We start from the raw sequence: 20,558 nt of genomic DNA, 5'->3' as shown, positions 1-20,558 counted from the left end.
GCTAAGAGGAGACTTAATAGCTGTCTACAAATGTCTGAAGGGCTGTCACAGTGCAGAGAGATCAGCCCTATTCTTATTTGCACAAGGAAAGACTAGAAGCAATGGGATGAAACTGAAAGGGAGGAGACACAAATTAGATATTAGAAAAAAACTTTCTGACAGTGAGGGTGATCAATGAATGGAACAGGTTACCATGGGAGGTGGTGAGTTCGCCTTCAATGGAAGTGTTTAAACAACGGCTGGACAAATATCTGTCCGGGATGATTTAGTGAATCCTACACTGGGCACGGGGTTGGACCAGATGACCCTGGAAGTCCCTTCCAACTCTACCATTCTATGAGTCTATGTATATACTGTGTACTGTGAATTTTACATGTGGGAAAATAAGTGCTTACTGCGTTGGACATATACACCCGTGTAAGTGCATCCATAAAAAGTGAAATTGATTTTTAACACAATCTCTCATTTCAGGTGTAAACAATTGGCGAAAACAATGAGTTATCCCGGTTATCCTCCAATGGGAGGGTTCCCTTCTATCCCCACTGGTAAGGACTACAAACCTCTCTGCTTTATGTCCAGTTAGTCACACTGGAAGCTTTCTGTAGCTTGCTGTGCTTTGTCTATAAACAGGGCTAAGTTCACAATCATATACTTTTATTTGTTCGGTTTATGCAAAAAATCTGGGTCTTTTGTTTCATCTGTATGCTGTTTAAGGAGGCTGTAAGGGATTGTCCTGCTCCGACTGATGTCCTGTCCTCAGGACAGGTCATTAATAGGTGACCATCGGAGGTCCAGTGTTCGGGCTCCCCACAAGTCAGTTGTTTGCCGGGCCACACACGGCTCCATACATGTTGTAGTGGTCCGACATAATACTGCAGGCACTGCTCCCATTCACTAAGGTTAATTTTTAAAAGTATTGTTTTAGAATATTTGATCATGGCAAAAGATTGCATTTAATTTTCATTCACATTAAAACAGTTTTTTTTTTTTTTGTCTTTTGGGGTAAATTTGTGCTGCTTTTGTTTTTCTACTACAGGCAGTAACCCATGGGGCACACCCAGCAACCCTCCTCCCATAGGACTGGACATGCAAGCGGGCTTCTCTCAACAGTACAATCCACAGCAATATATGGTGAGTGCTGACAGACGCTGTTATCAGTCCTTAGAAGAAGACTGCCATTAAGGCTGTTTTCAAATGTTTTCAGATATGTTGTTGTTAGTCGTTCACGCCCCTCGGGGACCCTAAAGGCACCCTCCCTCCATGTTTTTGGTTTTGTACTGCTTCTTTCAGTTGTGTGATATCCATGCCAGTATCCGCTCTGACAGTATCGGCCATCATGTATCCTTTGGCGGCCAGGTCTTCTTTTGCCACTGATCGGTCCAAGCATTATAGATTTGTCCAAAGACTCTGCTCACATTCCATGGCCAAAATATAAAACTCCTGTTTTTGATATTGGGGAATTGCAAGAAGAGCAATTCTCTAAGAGCAGTTTCACACCTGCTCTCTCCAGATACCCCTTTCCTGCTCCCTGAATGGTATCCCTGTGGCCAAGCGGTTCGGTCTCAGGATGGAACCAAACAGCGCAGAACGGACTCCATTGACTATAATGGGGTCAGTTTGTTTTTCGCTCAGCTGCCTGGCTTCTAGCATTTTGAGCCAGATTGGAGGTGCCAATACGGATGTGAAGTCAGCCTAATATATTTCTTATATGAAAATCCCCTCTGTTATGAGTAGCTAATAAAGGATTCTGTTCCTACAACAGTAAAGCTACCTTTACACGGGGAGATTATCATCTGAATTATCACTAAAAACAGCAAATTCAGATTATAATCCTCCTGCATGCACGCGGCTGCCAATAGGACAGTGAGCGCCATTCTTGCCCATTTTATCTCATACAAGCCCTTTTATCACTGCATGTACAGTGATGCCTTGGTTTAAGAGTTTAATTCGTTTCGTGACAGAGGTCTTAACCCAAAACACTCGTAAGTCAAATCAATTTTCCCCATTGCAATGAATGGAAAAGCCAATAATCTGTTCCGGATCGCGAAGCTTTCCCACTGATTTCAATGGGGATGGCGTAGCCACATTGAAAGCAATAGGACACCAGCACCCCCGCAGTGATTTTTTTGTGGAAGGGCTTTAAATATAAGCCCTTGTCTGAAAATCATCCCTAGCTGTAGAAAAAAAATATACTCACCTATCTGCCAGGGCTCAAGCGCATCTAGCCGCCGCTTGTTCTCCCTGCACTGCTCTGAAGTTTTTCCGCAGCAGGGATTAAAAATGCAGGGAGAACAAGTTGCGGCTAAACACACCTGAGCCCCTGGCGGACAGGTGAGTATATATTTTTTACTACAGTAGGGAAGATTTCCAGGGAAGGGCTTATATTTAAAGCCCTTCCCCGAAAATCACTCCAGGGGTTGCTGGCAGATCACTGCTTTCAATGGGCCCATCGGCAGCAGCGGCGGCCCCATTGAGAGCAAGGCTCTTAACCCAAGTTTCTGCTCTTAAGTCAGAGCAAAAATTTGGAAGAGAGCCTGCTCTCAAGTCAAAAAGCTTGTAAACTGAGGCACTCTTATCCCACGGTATCACTGTATTAGCCACTTCTGCTGACTACTAATGGGCTTTACAACAGGGATTTCCAAACGATGCCCCCCCCCCTGCATCTCTGGACCCCCCTCCTCCATTTCTGGTCTGCCCCCCTTCACTGCATTTCTGGTCTTTTTCCCCTGAATATCTGGTCTGCCCCCTGCATTCCTGTTCGTATTCTTACTGCTCTCTGCTCCCTTTCAGCTACTTCCCAAATGGAGAGGAGAACTCTGAGATTGTTTTTCTTTTTTTCTTGTGAACCAGTATGACCTATTCTAAGGATACGCCATCAATTTAAGATTTTGAGAAACCTTTTTCGCCCCTTTCCTTGAATATGCCTTCATGGAGCACAATGTATATTTAGTGTTTGTATGTAATTTGTGTAATGTTAAATACTCTTGTATAAAAAAAAGGGACAAATATTTGGGGGGTGATGCAAAAAATTTGTGTGTCAGGCCTTTGTGGCTCATCTGGCTTAAGCCCCATTTACATGCAACAATTATCGTTCAAACGATGTCTTTTGAGCGATAATCATTGCATGTAAATGCTACCATCGTTTACTTTTCAGGCGAACAATGATTTTTAGGCAAGCATTAGAGATGATCGAGCATACTTGCTAAGGACAAATACTTGAGCGAGTATTGTCCTTTTCGAGTACCTGCCCGCTTGTGAGAAAAGATTCGGGTGGCGCCTGGGGAGAGCGGTGTGTTGCAGGGAGAGAGAGATTGGATCTTTTCTCACGAGCAGGCAGGTACTCGAAAAGGACAATACTCGCTCGAGTATTTGTTCTTAGCGAGTATGCTCGATCATCTCTAGTAAGCATAAAATCCATTGATTGGCCAAAGAGCTGATAGCAGGGACCGCACGCTGTGTTCTCCATAGGAGCGCTGATTACATTGTATTCAGCTTGCAGCCCTGATGCAGAACAAAAGAGCTGTATACAGAGAACAGTCCACCTGTTGTTCTTTGTATACAGCTCCAGGAGGCTCATTTACATGTAAATTAAGGTAATAAGCTGCTAATGAGCATTAGTGCCCATTAGCAGCTCATGTAAAACTGTCAATCTCCATATCTTTTGAACGTATTTTGAGTGATCATCTTTGCGTGTAAATGAGCTGTTAGCCAGATTATAAGCAAGAAAACCTGTATACACAAAACAGACATGGTGTAATTAATTTACATTTGAAAAGGGCAGCATTTCAAATTGGAGGAAGAGCCCAGCATTTACATAATGATAAACTAGAGTTTTAGGCCAAAGACCCATTTACATGTATACATTATCACTCAAAATTCATTTAAATGAACAAATTTGAGTGATAATCATTCAGTGTGAATGTGAAAAAAATCGCTCACTTGTCGTTCGCGGTTTGTTCAGCTGATCAATACAAGATAATTAACCCCTAAGGGATAAAGCGTTTTTCGTTGTTTTCTCTCCCCTTTTACAAAATTGTAACTCCTTTTATTTATACATCAACGTAGCTGTATGAGGGCTTGTATTTGCGGGACGAGTTGTATTTTTCAATGGTGCTATTTAATGCAGTGTTCCCCAACTCCAGTCCTCAGGGACCACCAACAGGTCATGTTTTCAGGATTTCCTCAGTATTGCCCAGGTGATGTAATTATTGTCGGTGCCTCAGACATTGCCACAGGTGTTCCTACCATATGATATCCTGAAAACATGACCTGTTGGTGGTCCCTGAGGACTTGAGTTAGGGACCCCTGATTTAATGTACCATATAATGTACTGAAAAACTTTAAACAAAAGTGGAGAGAAATGAAAAACGAAATGAAATTCTGCATTTCTCAGTGCACAAACTGCACCAAGAATGACATGATAACTTTATTCTATGGGTCAGTACGATTACTATGTTACCATACCTATATAGTTGTTTTTTTTTGCCGTACTAGTATTTTATGTTCAAAGATATTTAAAGGGGTTGTCCCGCGAAACAAAGTTGGGGTATACACTTCTGTATGGCCATATTAATGTACTTTGTAATGTACATTGTGCATTAATTATGAGCCATACAGAAGTTATTCACTTACCTGTTCCGTTGCTGGCGTCCCCGTCTCCATGGTGCCGTCTAATCTTCAGCGTCTAATCGCCCGATTAGACGCGCTTGCGCAGTCCGGTCTTCTCCCTTCTGAATGGGGCCGCTCGTGCCGGAGAGCGGCTCCTCGTAGCTCCGCCCTGTCACGTGTGCCGATTCCAGCCAATCAGGAGGCTGGAATCGGCAATGGACCGCACAGAAGACCTGCGGTCCACCGAGGGTGAAGATCCCGGCGGCCATCTTCACAAGGTAAGTAAGAAGTCACCGGAGCGCGGGGATTCGGGTAAGTACTATCTGTTTCTTTTTTTAAACGTCTGCATCGGGTTTGTCTCGCGCCGAACGGGGGGGCTATTGAAAAAAAAAAAAACACGTTTCGGCGCGGGACAACCCCTTTAATTCTTTTAAATTATTTTCTGCTAATTTATTTTTCCGTCGACATAGTTGTGCATGAGCTAATTTTGTTGGTACTATTTTGGAATACATACAGCTTTTTGATCGCTTTTTATTGCATTTTTTTTTGGAGACAGGGTGACTGAAACAGCGCATTTTGATGTTCTTTATTATTATTATTTTTTTTGACAATGTTCATTGTGCGGGGTAAATTATGCGCTGCTTTAATGTGTAGTACTTTTACAGACGCAGCAATACCAAATATGTATTTTTGTTTTACTATTTAGATGCTTTTATTATAAATATGGCAAAAGGTTTTTTTTTAACTTTTTATTGCTTTTTTTTGTTGTTTTTAACCAATATTTAGTAAAACTTTATTGATCTTATTTTTACTTATTTTACTTATGCGATGCTTTGATCGCTCTTGCAGTAGAATGTAATGCCATAGCATTTAAATCGTACTTCGATCCGGCAGGCAGTCTATCAAGCCACCGCACAGGCATGGCTTGATAGGCATTCTGCTAAGACAGCCCTGTGGCCTTTCAGAATGCCCCCTGCAGCCATGAAACCTGCATGGCTCCCTGCGATCTCATTGCAGGGGACTATACGGGACCCCCGAAAAATATCGATGTCAGAATTGATCACGGCATTGCGGCTGATCGGAGCTGTTGCCGCCAGATGCCGGCTGTAAGAAACAGACGGCACCTGCATTGTATGGAGGGAGATCACAGCACAATCTCTCTTCATACATAGACTGCCGATACAGACCGTCAAAAGGTGTCTCGGCAATAACCATTGGGTTAATACAACGGAGGACAATGTAAGGGCTGCAAATAGACCTAGATAAGTTAGGGGCTTGGATAAAAAATGGCAAATTAAGTTCAATATTGATAAATGTTAGGCCTCCTTCCCACGAGCGTGACGGGCTCCGCCGCGTAATATTACGCAGTGAAGCCCGTCACGGCGCCCCCCAGAGACCCCATACTTACCAGCGGAAGATAGCGTGAAGACGCTTCCCCGCCCACCGCCGTCGCGTCATGTGACACGCCCACCGCGTCACATGACGCGGCCGGCCGTGTCACGTGACGCGCCGGCCGCGTCATATGACGCGCGGCGGTAGGCGGGGAAGCGTTTTTTCACGCTATCTTCCGCTGGTTCCGACGGCTTCCGAGAACGGGAGATTTCACGGTGCGTAATTCCGCGGTGGAATTACGCATCGTGTGCATTGTGCTATTAGGTTCAATAGAACCTAATAGCAGGGTGCAACGCAGCGGATTTTTGCCGCGGATTTACGCGGCGTAAATCCGTTCGTGGGAAGGAGGCCTTAGGCTATACACATGGGCAGGAAAAACGGATGTCACCAATATATAGTTAATGCGGTACTGCTAGGGAAAAGTGATATGGAAAAAGACCTGGGGTACTAATGGACTGTAGACTTAACTAGAGCAATCAATGCCAGTCAGCTGCTGCAAAGGCAAATAAAGTCTTGGGCTGCATTAAAAGAGATATAGGGGCGAAAGACAAGAACATTATTCTTCCATTATATAAAGCACTTGTCAGGCCTCACATGGAATACTGTGTAGAGTTCTGGACACCGCTGCTCAGGAAAGATGTTGCAGGGCTTGAAGGAGTTCAAAGAAGGGCAACTAAATTAATAAACGGAATGAGAGGACTGGAATACCCAGAGAGAGATCAAAATTGGGATTATTCACCCTGGAAAAAAGACAGTTAAGGGGCGACCAAATAACTATGTACAAATACATGAGGGCACAATACAAGGATCTCTCCCATGATCTGTTTATTCCCAGGATTGTGACAGTTACAAGAGGGCATCCTCTACAGTTAGAGGAAGGAAGGTTTCATCACCAACACAGAAGGGTGTTCTTTACTTTAAGAGCAGTGAGACTGTGGAACTCTCTGCCTGAGGACGCGGTGATGGAAAAATTGATAGAGTTTAAGAGGGGACTAGATGCCTTTCTAGAACACTATGATATTACAGGATATAGACATTAAATGAACTCAGGGTCTTGGAGTCAGGTAGAAACTTTCAAATGTTGATTCAGGGATTATTCTATCTGCCATTATGGAGTCGGGAAGGAATTTTTTACCCTACAATGAGGTAAATTGGCTTCTGCCTCATTGGGTTTTTTCCACCTTCCTCTGGATCAACAAGGGGTGGAGACGGGCTGAACTGGATGGACATTGTCTTTTTTCAGCCTTGCGTACTATGTTACTATAAGTACTCTGCAGCTCAGTATATGAGTGGGACTTACGGCATTTTACCCATGCCGTAACTAATAATGTGTTAAATTTACTGAGATGTATGATATTTTCTGTCAATTTGAGAAATTTTTTATAAAGGATTTTGAAATAAAACCATGCATGTACCTGTACGTGACTTCTAGGTAACATACATTGTTGATTGAATGTAATCTTTTAGACACAGCCGGCATCGGGCTTTGCATTCGGAGGAATGAACCAGCACCAAGGAATGTATCCCCAAGCAAGTGGTGGTTATCCACCTCCACAAGCGCCTGGTTATGGGGCACCACAACAACCTCAAGTGCCTGGTTATGGTATGTACCCTCCAGCTCCAGGTGGTGGACCTCAACCAGGGATGCCAGGGTTTAATGCCGGATTCCCAGGTCAGCTTCCAGGTCAGCCACTCCCAACACCAGGGCAGCCGCCAATGCCAGCACCGGGACAGCCTCAAGTGATTTTCCCTGGCCAGCAACCAATGCCAGGCTATTCTCAGGCTCCAGTAGTAGATCCCTCAATGCCGCAGTATCCCTCACAACCATCAGGGACCCCCAGCATTCCTCAGTTACAGGTAACATTTATATATTAATCTACAGCCTCGTATTTGTTTGATATCCTTTTACTCCTGAGTCATATTTCATTGTTTCATTGTAATTTTTCAGCCTCACCTTCCAAGAGGTATCACTTTATTTTTCCTGCAACGCAGCCATATGAGGGCTTGTTTTTTTGTAGGACAAGTTGTATCAAATTACTGAAAGGGCAGTGAGAGCCTGAGCAAAAATAGTTGGCAAGTTAGTCTTACAGAGACATCATTAAAGGTTCTACATAAAGCATGTTTAGTGCCATCCTGCATACATGCCATCTATCCCGAAATCTCCAACCTGTGTTAGGAAGTGGGAGTGGAGGAGATCTCTGCCATCACAAGACGTTGTTCGGCCGGAGGACGCACTAGAGCAGGGGACTCGAGCTCCGGAGCAGAAGACGGGCTACTGAGAAGAGCTGCACGCAGCAGGAGCAGATTCTGAATGTCCTGCTTCCAGCATAGAGCCACCTCACATGTGCAGGCTGCGGGGAGGAAGGGAGACACGCCGCCACCTTACATGTGCAGCCTGCGGGGAGGAAGGGAGACACGGGACGGACGCTGGCACCTCACATGTGCAGGCTGCGGGGTGGAAGGGAGACACAAACAGACTTACAGGGGCTAGAGCTCCGGAGCAGAAGTCAGGCTACTGAGCAGAGCTGCGCACAGCAGGAGCAAATTCCAAACATCCTGCCTCCAGCACAGAGCCACTCAGGAGACACGGACACCGGTACCTCACATGTGCAGGCTGCGGGGAGGAAGGGAGATACAAACAGACTTACAGGGAGTACGGCCGGCAACTCGCATGTCCAGGCTGCAGAGAGGATGGAATTTCTGTACATGTAGCCAATCCACAGCCGGGGGCGTCACCAGGGCCTTCACTGTCACTGAGCCCGGCCAACCCATGTCTCCACCCATAGTTCTGTGGGAGACCAGATGCACCAGTATCACATTCATTACCACCTCCAACTTCAAAATACAATAAGGCCTCATGTCCACGGGGACAGATCCGCAGCGGGTCACCCGCTCATGTGTGATCCGCGCCCCATATGGATGCGTTGGACACCCGCAGGTAATTAAACACCTGCGGATGTAATTTTCCCTTAAGGCGTGGATTGCGTGTGCGGGAAACACCCGCAGCATGCTCCATTTTGGTGCGGGTCTCCCGCGGGGACGGCTCCCGCAGGCTTCTATTGACGCGTATGGAAGCCGTCCGGATCCGCAGCACACCCGCAGCTGAATTCCTGCTCTCCAGCACGGGAGAGCAGTAGTTTAAAAAAAAAAAGAGTGCGCGGCGCATGTGCGCGGCACGCTGCCGGCGTGCTGAGCACGTCCGCCGGGCCAAAGAAAGAAGAACCAGCCACGTCCCTAAAGGTAAGTAAATTCTTATTTTTAGGCCTCATGTCCGCGGGAAAGGAGAGACCCGCTGCGGGGTTCTGCATGAAGAATCCGCGGCAGGCCTGATTTTCCCTGTGGACATGAGGCCTAATTGGTGTAGAGCCCGAAGATATTAGAGGCAACCCTCTCCACAAAAAAACTTCACTGGCCAATTGAATCTAAAGCATAACCACAAAGAGAAAAATAAATAAATAAAAAACAAAAATACTATTACCCTGAGATTCTCTAAAATGCCAACAAAGTGCCGATATTGTATTGTACTGTTTTCCCCCACTCACCCCGTTCTATGTTGGTTTTGGATTTGTATATGTTTATAATTTTCTTCAGACTTCATCGATTTTATCGATGCTACGTATTCATGCCTTATACCAAATCTTTCTCCCTTTGCGTGGGGTCTATGTGGCAGGATGTTGCCAAAGTTTAACTTTACTTTCAGTAAATACTTTTGAAACATAAATCACTGAAAGGAAAGTGAAACTAAAACTTTGCCTTTTGTTAGTAATAAATAGATAAAACTCTCGTATAAAGTAAATATCTCCTTTAAAATGAGCTGCACAAAAGACTCATAAGTGGTAATTGTGCTAGATCGCGGTACTTATGCATCTTGTCTACACCAAAGTGATGGGTGGAGACAAGGTCTGGCCAGCTGGAGCTGCAGGGAACGCCCACAGCTCCGGATTGGCTTGTGGATACACACCTTCACCTACGTGTCGGCGCGTTGTCATGCTAACAGAGCGCCATTACAGGCATCCTGCTTAGCCATGCAGGAGAAGAAGCTGCCATTTAGGGTTTAGGGTGAAGGGTCATTTTACACTTAGGGTTAGGAATAGTCGAGTGGCTAGGAACGCTGTTCACTTGGCCACACAGGGAGCCGCCTCGCTCACAGTGGGAGTCGGCCTCCCACTGTATTAGCGGCTGTTAAGTGCTTGGCACACATTTAACACTGCAGGGTGGGACCGAGGCGCATATGTGCCAGAGAGCAGGGGTAAAGTGAACAGCCTGATGTAGAGAGTTGAGCAGGCCAGATGGAGCAGGCAGATCAGAGTTGTAGGATGTTAGCAGAGCGGGGGCAAGGCTCACTTTGCTGCACTGTGGGATAAAGTAGACAGTTGACCGGGGCCAGGAGCAGCAGAAGAATCACAGTTGCTGCAGGTTAGCATAGCGGGGCCGCAGCTCACCTCGGTGCAGATGTTTATCTGCTAGCCAATCTGGAGCTGTGGGCATTCCCTGTAGCTCCACCCACCCGGCCCATGTCTCCGCCCATCACTCTGGTGGAGACAAGATACACCAGTACCCTAGATCGCAATATGGCACTACAACACCATGTCTAACAGGACCAAAATCATCCACTTAATGATCCAAAAGAATATATATATGAATGACCCCATGTGTTTATGTTGTCTTAACATCTTCAGGGGTCTCCACAATATCTCCTGGGCTGACCTGCTAATGAAGTTACTACTTTAGTGTTATAGGCCCTATGGCAAAGTACTACTAGTGTTCCAGGTATACTACATTAATATGCAGCCTCTCCCACTGCACCATGGTCGGGACCCGGATCCATAGGCTTACTAGTTATATATTTCAGCCTTCAAATGAATTAAAAACCAGGAAATGTGAAACCTCTATTGTTTCTAAGAGCTCACTGACGCTCTCACATGGAAATGTAATAAGTCATCTTTTATGCCTAGTGTGTCCCCAATAGCTGTAAGCTGTAATTTATACTATTTTTGTAGTGGTCCTGTACAACGGGGCCCCTCCTCAAAAGTGTGTATGCTCAGTATTATTTGGTCAGTGGCCTTTGTGTTGTGTGACTGAAGTTTATTGCATATTTGCAGCACTGAAAGGGTAAATGGTCTGGTATGTGAGCTGACTGTCTGGAAAATGTATCCGTTTGTCATGTGACCTGGTGTGATATATGTGTTTGCAAGGTGTGCGCAAGAGGGTTGTTCTGTTCTGGGCTTGCAGGAGTGAGTTAGTCTGTGCAGAGTCGGGTCGGTGTTCTGCAAGAGGACCACGCAGGCACCTTCAGCCTGTGTGGCCCACAATGGAAGAGGCTGAAAGAAGTCTGCAGCCTGCCCTGGACCTGCTGTACCCAGGAGATATGAAAGGACTCCTTCCGTACTAAGAGAGAGAGAGCGAGGAACTGCCATGCAGTGCACCCTTTCTTTCAAATGTGAGTATTGACTGGTAGAGTGTTGGAGAGAGGAGAATGTGTTGCCGGGATCAGGACCTACAGATAATAAGACTGGTTTCTCCTGTCCACTTGTGCGTCCGCACTGTCACACCACTTTGACATTTTGCACTTTTTTCCTGCTGGCGTGTTTTCTGAAGTTGTAGTCAAGTTACTTCAAGTAAAGCGACCAGACCAGTCGCCCTTCCGTTTCCGGGGGCTTTGTCTCAAAAGAAGTGTGTGTGTGTGTGTGTGTGTTTGTGTGTTGACAACTAGGAATTCCCCCCACGGAGGCCGTGTGAGGGTGAGTTTACTCTGCCATCCAGGAATTCCCCCGCGGCAGAAGAAACTGTGGCCTCACGCTTGACACAAAACAGGACTAAGGTAATCCAGTATTGGCTTCCCCGTTTATTAAGCTGCCCTCGCTTGTGTCACCGGTTACCCTCTGGGTGAGAGACGGTAGAGCCACCGTGAAAAGGCCCCAAACTCTACCCCGCTGTCTCCTAGGCTGGGTCCCGCTCCTTGGGTGCTGCATGTAGATGTGGCACTGATAATAGCCTCACCCGCATAAGGCCTGCGTACTTGCAGGACTACACTGACACCCCTACACCGAGGTCAGTATACACTAGCAGGCCATCTCTTTATCAAGAGCTCAGTAACATGACTCTGGCTCTGATAACCGCCTCACCCACAAGCTGGCGGCCTCACTCAGCCCTAAGGAACCTTATACACGATGCCACCTGCCAGACACAGATGCCCAACAGGTCCTACCAGCGATGATTGATTGATTGATTGTTCCTGTGCTTTTATACAGGAGCGAGTGAATGGAGGTGGAGCGGTCGGGGATCATTCCAGCCCACCTGCCTCCATTTACAGTAAACAGACAGTCATTCATAGATGACACTACCTGATCCGTCGTTTATTGTTCCGTTTCTGCGTGCAAAAAAACTGAATAATAAACAAATGAATTCTGGTACATTTCCACTGAATAACAGTCGTTCAGATTTCTGCGATCCAGTGAGAATCTTAACAATTTCTCTGCCCGTATAAAAGGCCACAACTCCATTACATATTCTGTCTATCTAAATCCCGAGATCCGTTCAGTGGTATGGCAACTTAAGTGTCAACCGACAAGCTATATTGTTTAATGATACCATATAATGTACTATGCAATGTAAGTGGGGTGAAAGGAAAAGCAATTGGCACCATTGTTTTTTGAGTTCACTTGTTTTGACTGTGTTTATGGTGCAGTCGAAATGACTCTCTTTCTGGGGAAAAAGGGATTCAGCAACACAAAATGTATGTACTTTTATGTTTTACTATTTTTAAAACCTAAATTACCAAAGTAGGCCTCTGCGTTGGGGACAAAGCTGTCCGCTTCTGGCTGCGTCCCTCACTGACAGCTGCCTGATATTATCATCTGATCGCCAGGGATCTCGAGCGGTGGAACACAGCTGATCAACTATTGATGACCTAGCTTGAAGTACTGGAAAACCCTTATAAATCCACACAATAAGACAATATAATGTTAAAACTGTTTGATTAAGCAATTGCTTGTGGTTCTCTACTTAGACTGTGACGCGAGGAACTATTACAGATGCACCAAACTTTGACCCACTCAGAGATGCCGAAGTTCTCAGAAAAGCCATGAAAGGATTTGGTAAGAAATTGTAAAAGAAAGAAATAACTACAGATGTTTCTTGCAGATCCATCTATTGTCTTTGGTTAGAAAATATTTTAATTCCCTATTCTTCGGTTTTCTATGTGTTTCCTTCAATGTAACTCCAATCGTTAGGCTGGGTTATAATGGCTGGGTTCACAAAAGTCTCATACATTGCTTTTATCCTTTTACATTGGCACCAAACAGCTTTATCCTCCTTACTAGAGTAAGCGAACATACTCTGCCGAGCTAGATGCTCGTTCGAGTATTAGCGTACTCGATGGTGCTCGTTACTCGAACGAGCATCAAATCGTGTTCGACCCCGCCCCAGCTTTTGGCTCCTCCCCGCTGTGACGTGCCTGTTTTGGCCCCTCCCCGCCGCAGCGTGCGTCATTAGCAAATTTTTTGTCTGGCAGGAAGGGGAGAAAGAGAGAGTCAATGGGGTTCGTTACTCGAGTAGAGCTCTCGAATTTTACGAAAAGCTCGACTCGAATAACGCGGACCCGAGCATTTTGGTGCTTGCTCATCTCTACTTACACCTTCAAATATGGAAATAAGAGAAGGCATCTTAAATCAACCATCGTGCATACAACCATAGCATCTACATTAGATATTAAATCGCCCACTTGAATCGCCATTTACAGTACTTCTTGGGAGGAATTTGTTGCGATGTGTAGCATCCATTACTGAACTGTATTGATAGTAATACGGACAGTACTCTGTACAGAAAGGCATATACTCTTGTGCAGAATGTGGTAGACCTCTCAAATACAAGTGAGAGCACTTACTAGTGCTAATACCAAGGAAGAAAAATCTGCAGTAGAAAGTTTATACTTTCTGAAAATTGTAGATTTTCAGGTGCCAGGACCAAATTAACCGCTTAACAATTACATCTGCAAGTGACTGGTTGGACAGGCCTAGCTTAAGATATCCAGACTAATTAAGAGGAAAGTCCTCATTATCTGCCAATTTTCCAAGATGGGTCAACATCTAATGGCCCATTGACACATGACGACAGTCAGCTAAACGACTGCACGACAGCTGACATCACCGCTGAGGTCATCAGCGATTGGGCAGAGCGTTTACACTGACAGACTGCGCTCCTTGATCACTGGGTTCTCCTGTGTGAAGCGATGAGCGGGCAGCATCTACATGAACCAGAAGCCAGCAATACCGCAATGGTTTTTATACTGCGAACAAATAGTGTGTTTATTTTGTTATTTTTGGGGGGTTTTTTGCATTCACACTGCGCGATTATCGCTCAAAGTCATTAGTTTGAACAAATTTTTAGTGATAATCGTTACGTTGGTGTTTGTGGGTGTCCATTATTTCTTCTAACAACAGACATTATCATTTGTTTCCAAAGGAAATAAGCTGCTGTCTGACCTGTCTTGTCCCCCGTTAGGTTCCACAATGATTGGAATAAAGATAAATTGTTACCTAAAAGATAATTTTTTCATGCCGACTATATATCAGAAATCTGTGTGGAAATGTTTTCTGCTCTCCTCTTCTACAATCTGCTCATTTTTGGGGGGTTTACAGCATAATAAAGTGAGAACTGCAGAGACGCAGTAAGTAACATATATACTTGGATGTTCTGCTAACAGGTACTGATGAACAGGCCATTATTGAATGCCTGGGAAGCCGCTCAAACAAGCAGAGGCAGCAAATCAGTTTATCCTTCAAAACTGCTTATGGAAAGGTAGGTCTATTAAAACCTACAGCCCTGACCTTATATTTCACTTGTACATCATTTTTCAGGTGTCCAATGCAGATGGCGATTTATACAGTGATTATTTGTATTGTGGGTACTATGACGAGGTGCAGAGTTATGTCTATGTGTACACGTAAAGCCAACTCTTTCCATAGCAGTAGCCATATACAAATACAAGTGTAAAGTACAGTAACAATGCAGCGGTTTTTATTTATGTATTTATTTCTCTTTGCACCAACGCATTCTACAGTGCTGTTGAGAAATTGTCCCCATTTATATTCGTCTCTGTCCTCTGTGGCGTTCTTCATCATACTTTCTTTTCTCAGGCACACTCGACTGACAATTTAATATGATTTAGAGTGTGAGGGGAAATCTGCGCAAACACACAGTATGCAGATTCAATTAGGTTATTGCCCTTGTTTGGATTTCAAGGTGTTTTTCTGTGTTATATATACAGAGAGGTGAGGTAGATTTTGCTTGGCATATACACAGAGAGGTGAGTTAGATTTTTCTTGGTACATACACAGAGATGTGAGGTAGATTCTCCTCGGTATATACACAGAGATGTGAGGTAGATTCTCCTCGGTATATACACAGAGATGTGAGGTAGATTCTCCTCGGTATATACACAGAGATGTGAGGTAGATTCTCCTCGGTATATACACAGAGATGTGAGGTAGATTCTCCTCGGTATATACACAGAGATGTGAGGTAGATTCTCCTCGGTATATACACAGAGATGTGAGGTAGATTCTCCTCGCTATATACACAGAGAGGTGACGGAGGTTCTCTTCAGTGTATATATACAGAGAGGTGAGGTAGATTCTCCTCAGTATATATACAGAGAGGTGAGGTAGATTCTCCTCAGTATATATACACAGAGAGGTGAGGTAGATTCTCCTCAGTATATATACACAGAGAGGTGAGGTAGATTCTCCTCAGTATATAAACACAGAGAGGTGAGGTAGATTCTCCTCAGTATATATACACAGAGAGGTGAGGTAGATTCTCCTCAGTATATATACACAGAGAGGTGAGGTAGATTCTCCTCAGTATATATACACAGAGAGGTGAGGTAGATTCTCCTCAGTATATATACACAGAGAGGTGAGGTAGATTCTCCTCAGTATATATTCACAGAGAGGTGAGGTAGATTCTCCTCAGTATATATTCACAGAGAGGTGAGGTAGATTCTCCTCAGTATATATTCACAGAGAGGTGAGGTAGATTCTCCTCAGTATATATTCACAGAGAGGTGAGGTAGATTCTCCTCAGTATATATTCACAGAGAGGTGAGGTAGATTCTCCTCAGTATATATTCACAGAGAGGTGAGGTAGATTCTCCTCAGTATATATTCACAGAGAGGTGAGGTAGATTCTCCTCAGTATATATTCACAGAGAGGTGAGGTAGATTCTCCTCAGTATATATTCACAGAGAGGTGAGGTAGATTCTCCTCAGTATATATTCACAGAGAGGTGGGGTAGATTCTCCTCAGTATATATTCACAGAGAGGTGAGGTAGATTCTCCTCCGTATATATTCACAGAGAGGTGAGGTAGATTCTCCTCAGTATATATTCACAGAGAGGTGACGGATTCCGCTGCGATATTCCGCTGGCAGAGTCTGTCACAGCTGTGGGCATTAGCCCTTGGGTTGATCTTACAAGCAGCAACGTCTGATCACTCTTCATAATAATATACAGTTAATGCAGACTGCCACTATACAAACTGAAGCAACTAACTTTGTGTGAACCAACATTTGTATCAGTCTCAAAACCACTGTCCACAACTGTAGTATTCTAGTAAAGTCAATGAAACTCTATTGTAATGAGTTGTCACAGACAGTGAGTGGAGGTAATGCCGATGTCTTTGCTTTATGAAATGGTTGGGACACGTTTCCTGGCTCACTATATCAAATAATACTTGTAGGGAAAATTTCCCATAAACATTAGAAAGGAAAAAAAATATATAATTTTTTTTTGTGAAACTGTATAATTAAGCTCTCAATAACCTACAGCTGTATAAAGACTATTAGTATGTTTACAAGAAAGCATATCTGTGCGGCATTTTGCTATAAAGAGTACATGCAAAGAGAAGAAACTTTGTAATACAGCTTCCCTCTAGATATGTCTCCTGTCCTTCTCACAACTCCACACCTCAGTAAGTATTTACTAACTCAGAATTCATTGATCAAATCCATGTAGCTTGGAGAAAATAGATTTTCTGCTTCACTGAGAGATGGGGTAACAGCTGCCAATAGAAGTCTATTAAGAGGCGAGAGGTGAACTAGGAGGAAGTAGCTGCTGCAAAGAGAAGCAGAGGGATATGTAGACATTGCAGCATCTAGTAAGGTTATATTCATACACAGCGGTAAAGTTGTGGGTCTTTACTGCAACTACAGCAAGACTGCAGAAAAGTACAACTGTTTTGTCACGTTTTTGACGCTTTGCAATAGTTGAGGTAAAAAAAACAATGACATAAAGACTACTTTTGAATATACTATGAGTGTTTTAATTCCTCACTGTAATTCCCAGTAACACTGCTTGTTATGGTTGTATAACGGTCTCTGTCCTGCTGCTTTATCTATAAGTACATTAGAGAGGAGCAGAATCTTCTCTGTGTGCTGTGTAGGGGAAACCTCATATCAGCCAGCTACTTCTCTGCTATGTTCTGTGAACTCTATCAAGCACTGCAGCGTCTTTCCTGAGCACCGGTGTCCAGAACTGTACACAGTATTCCATGTGAGGGGGGCCTGACAAGTACCTTTATATAGTAGAAGAATAATGTTCTCATTCCTCACTCCTATACCTTTTTTAATGCGCCCCAAGACTTTATTTGCCCTTGCAGCAGCTGACTGGCATTGATTGCTCCATTTAAGTCTACAGTCCACTAGTACCCCCAGGTCTTTTTCCATATCGCTTTTCCCTAGCAATACCCCATTTAGAGTATATTGGTGATATCAGTTTCTCCTACCCATGTGCATAACCTTTCATTTATCAATATTGAACTTCATTTGCCATTTTCCCTCCCAAATCCCTAACTTATTTAACTCAATTCTACCCAAGCCCCTAACTATTTGTAGCCGTACATTATTCCCCGTTGTATTAATTATCTTGTATAATTTTGTATCCTGTGCAAATATCGATATTTTACTGTGCAGTCCCTCTATCAGGTCATTGATCAATGTATTGAACTGAATGGGGGCGGAACAACAGGGTACTAGAGCCTACATGCCCACCTATATCACATTTTGTATCCAAACTAGAGGTGGTACAACATGGTACTAAAGCCTCCGTCTTTCAATTGCAGGACTGTTTTTCAAGCATGGTTTGCACTTAAGTCCCAGAATTTTTCATCTCTATTGCCTGACATATTTGTCATTCTTATAGCCCTCTGGCTCATCAATATCACTGGGGCAGTAGCAGCCTCTTCTACAATAATAATTTTTCACATTCTTCACGTGGCCAAGTGACATAGAGCTTTGCTTAATTTGCTCTCTCTGTGTTCATTGAGTGAGAAAGAGGCTGAGACATTGACAGAAAACTTACTAAAACCTTCAGCAGTCATGTCACTCACCCCAGTGCTGGATTTACTGCTACACTGCTCAGTACTGCTATATAATGTCCTCCATGCAGCTGCTGTTTCTGAGCGTGTGTTACAGAGAGATAGGAGAGTAGGATCTCTTCTGTGATGAGACACCTCATAGCAGCTAATTTCCACCCATTAACTCAGGGATGAGGAAGTTAGTACAAGCAGCATTCACTTGTTCCCATTCAGGCAGGATCTAATGGTGCAACGCCAACGGCAGGCGGAACCCGGACTTCAGTTCCATAAGGTACACACAGAAGAATGAAGAGTTGTTACGGTATGCTTGACAAAGACCTGATAACAACAAAGGTCGAAACGTTGCAGCCATGATTTGGACGGAGGAATAAAGTATTGCATCTATTTATTGCATCACTGTGCTGCCACGGACTCTTCATTATTCTGTGTATCACTAACTCAGGTAAAATTGAGAATTAAAGATGGAGCCTGCAGAAGAGAAAAATGCAAATGATCAATGATGGTATATTTTGATATTGCACTCAACTTATTATAGATGATTGAAATATATTAATCAATTTTATTATTACAGCATCACTATATGTATGGGCCACAATGGTAACAAACAGTCCAGAGACTGAGTAACTCCCAGTCTATGGTAGTAGCGATTGAGACACTTGATGCAGTGTGAATTTTTAGTCCTTATAGTAGCTAAAGCACATGATGCGATTTGGCACAAACTAGCATGTGTCGTCAAGCTTGATGACAAGTATTCTCATCCCCAGATGCGTAGCTCAGAGATAGTATAGAAACTAGGAACAGAATGATCCAATAGTAGGTTTATTGTTAGTGACGAGTACGTGATCACTGTGACTGAACTTAATATGTTCGGAGATTTTTTTATTTTATCTGGTCACTGTGATTACGTTTGATGTGCTCAAATCACTAAAACTTCAATTTTACACCAATTGCCAGTGTGCTTCAACAGTCATCACCTCTATTTCATTGAGGTATAATGATTGACAGTTGTTAATTGTGCATCATACACTAAGTGACAAGTGGAGGATAAATTCAAGGTATAAATCTCCTTTGTCATATATTAGATGCTATTGGTTGTGCATCATTCACCAAATGACAAAATAGAAGATTTTACTTGTGATATAGATCTCCCTTCATCACATATTAGGATGCTACTTAAAATAAATGACCAACTAATGACCAGTGGCATATGTTCCTATTATAATAGTATGATCTGCTGCGCAGTCATAACTCTCTCTAGGAGACCTCTATCCTAAAGTGGCTGTTGCGGTATAATAGTATATTGTCTCCACATGCCACTAATCTGTAAAGGGTTAAAGATTATATTAACCCCTTCTCCCCATCGACGCGTTTCAACAATCAAGATGTAAATGGTTGTATCATCGGGATGGAGTATAGGAAGGAGTAGCATGCAGCCAGTCCGGCTGCTGGGTGGTAAATGGACACGAATGACTATGGTTTTGGATAAATAATTTTTCGAAGTGATTCTATTTGTAATTGGTAAATATATATTATAGATGCATTATTGTTCCTAATTTTTGCTAGACTAGATGTAGTTATTAACAGGACAGCTGACCCCATTACACTAAATCCTCTAAAGGACCTGTAAATACAATAGATCTAAAAACTGCATAATCAAAATTCACGTCTTAAAATGTAAATCTACAGATGTAAACCATGGAGGAAACACAATCATATTACACTTTTTCTAAAATTAGAGAAAGATAGATTTAAAAAAAACTCTGGGCAAATCCGAAAATTTTCCCCACCCAACATCGCAATGGTTATCTGATTCACAGGCCTGACAGAGAATCTCTCATTGAAACTTGTGCTTCTCTGTCCGCAGGCTCCCCTGCCTCATCAGATAGTTTAGTAGATTTATATTTGATATACTTGATACACCTGCAGGAGGACACAACTGCTGTGTCAGATAAATGAAATGCAATTGGTGCTTTGGAACAATTATCATACAGAAATATTAATTGTGTTTTGTTTTTTTTTAATTTAATGCTCTTTCCTTTTTCATATTAGGATTTGATAAAAGACCTGAAGTCTGAATTGTCGGGTAATTTTGAGAAAACCATTTTAGCAATGATGAAACCGCCAACCGTATATGCTGCCCAAGAAATCTGTGATGCAATTAAAGTGAGTACAGCGCAAATTTG

At 43.5% G+C, this 20,558-nt stretch overlaps 1 protein-coding gene across 3 annotated transcripts in view; it reads left to right on the top strand.

The window, feature by feature from the left end:
- The window catches only part of ANXA11 (annexin A11), a 107,553-nt gene that overhangs the window by 61,194 nt on the left and 25,801 nt on the right, over window positions 1-20,558 (top strand). For all 3 annotated transcript variants that reach the window (XM_066600350.1, XM_066600351.1, XM_066600349.1), the window contains exons 2-7: window positions 472-545; window positions 1,037-1,131; window positions 7,468-7,857; window positions 13,010-13,097; window positions 14,705-14,799; window positions 20,425-20,538. In XM_066600350.1, the coding sequence (XP_066456447.1) occupies window positions 472-545; window positions 1,037-1,131; window positions 7,468-7,857; window positions 13,010-13,097; window positions 14,705-14,799; window positions 20,425-20,538 (856 nt within the window). The remainder of the gene's footprint in view (window positions 1-471; window positions 546-1,036; window positions 1,132-7,467; window positions 7,858-13,009; window positions 13,098-14,704; window positions 14,800-20,424; window positions 20,539-20,558) is intronic.

This window comes from Eleutherodactylus coqui, chromosome 4 (genome assembly GCF_035609145.1).
Source record: "Eleutherodactylus coqui strain aEleCoq1 chromosome 4, aEleCoq1.hap1, whole genome shotgun sequence".
Classification (NCBI taxonomy): Eukaryota; Metazoa; Chordata; class Amphibia; order Anura; family Eleutherodactylidae; genus Eleutherodactylus; species Eleutherodactylus coqui.
Note: the sequence above shows the minus strand (reverse complement) of the source record. Positions and strands in the feature narration are given on the sequence as shown.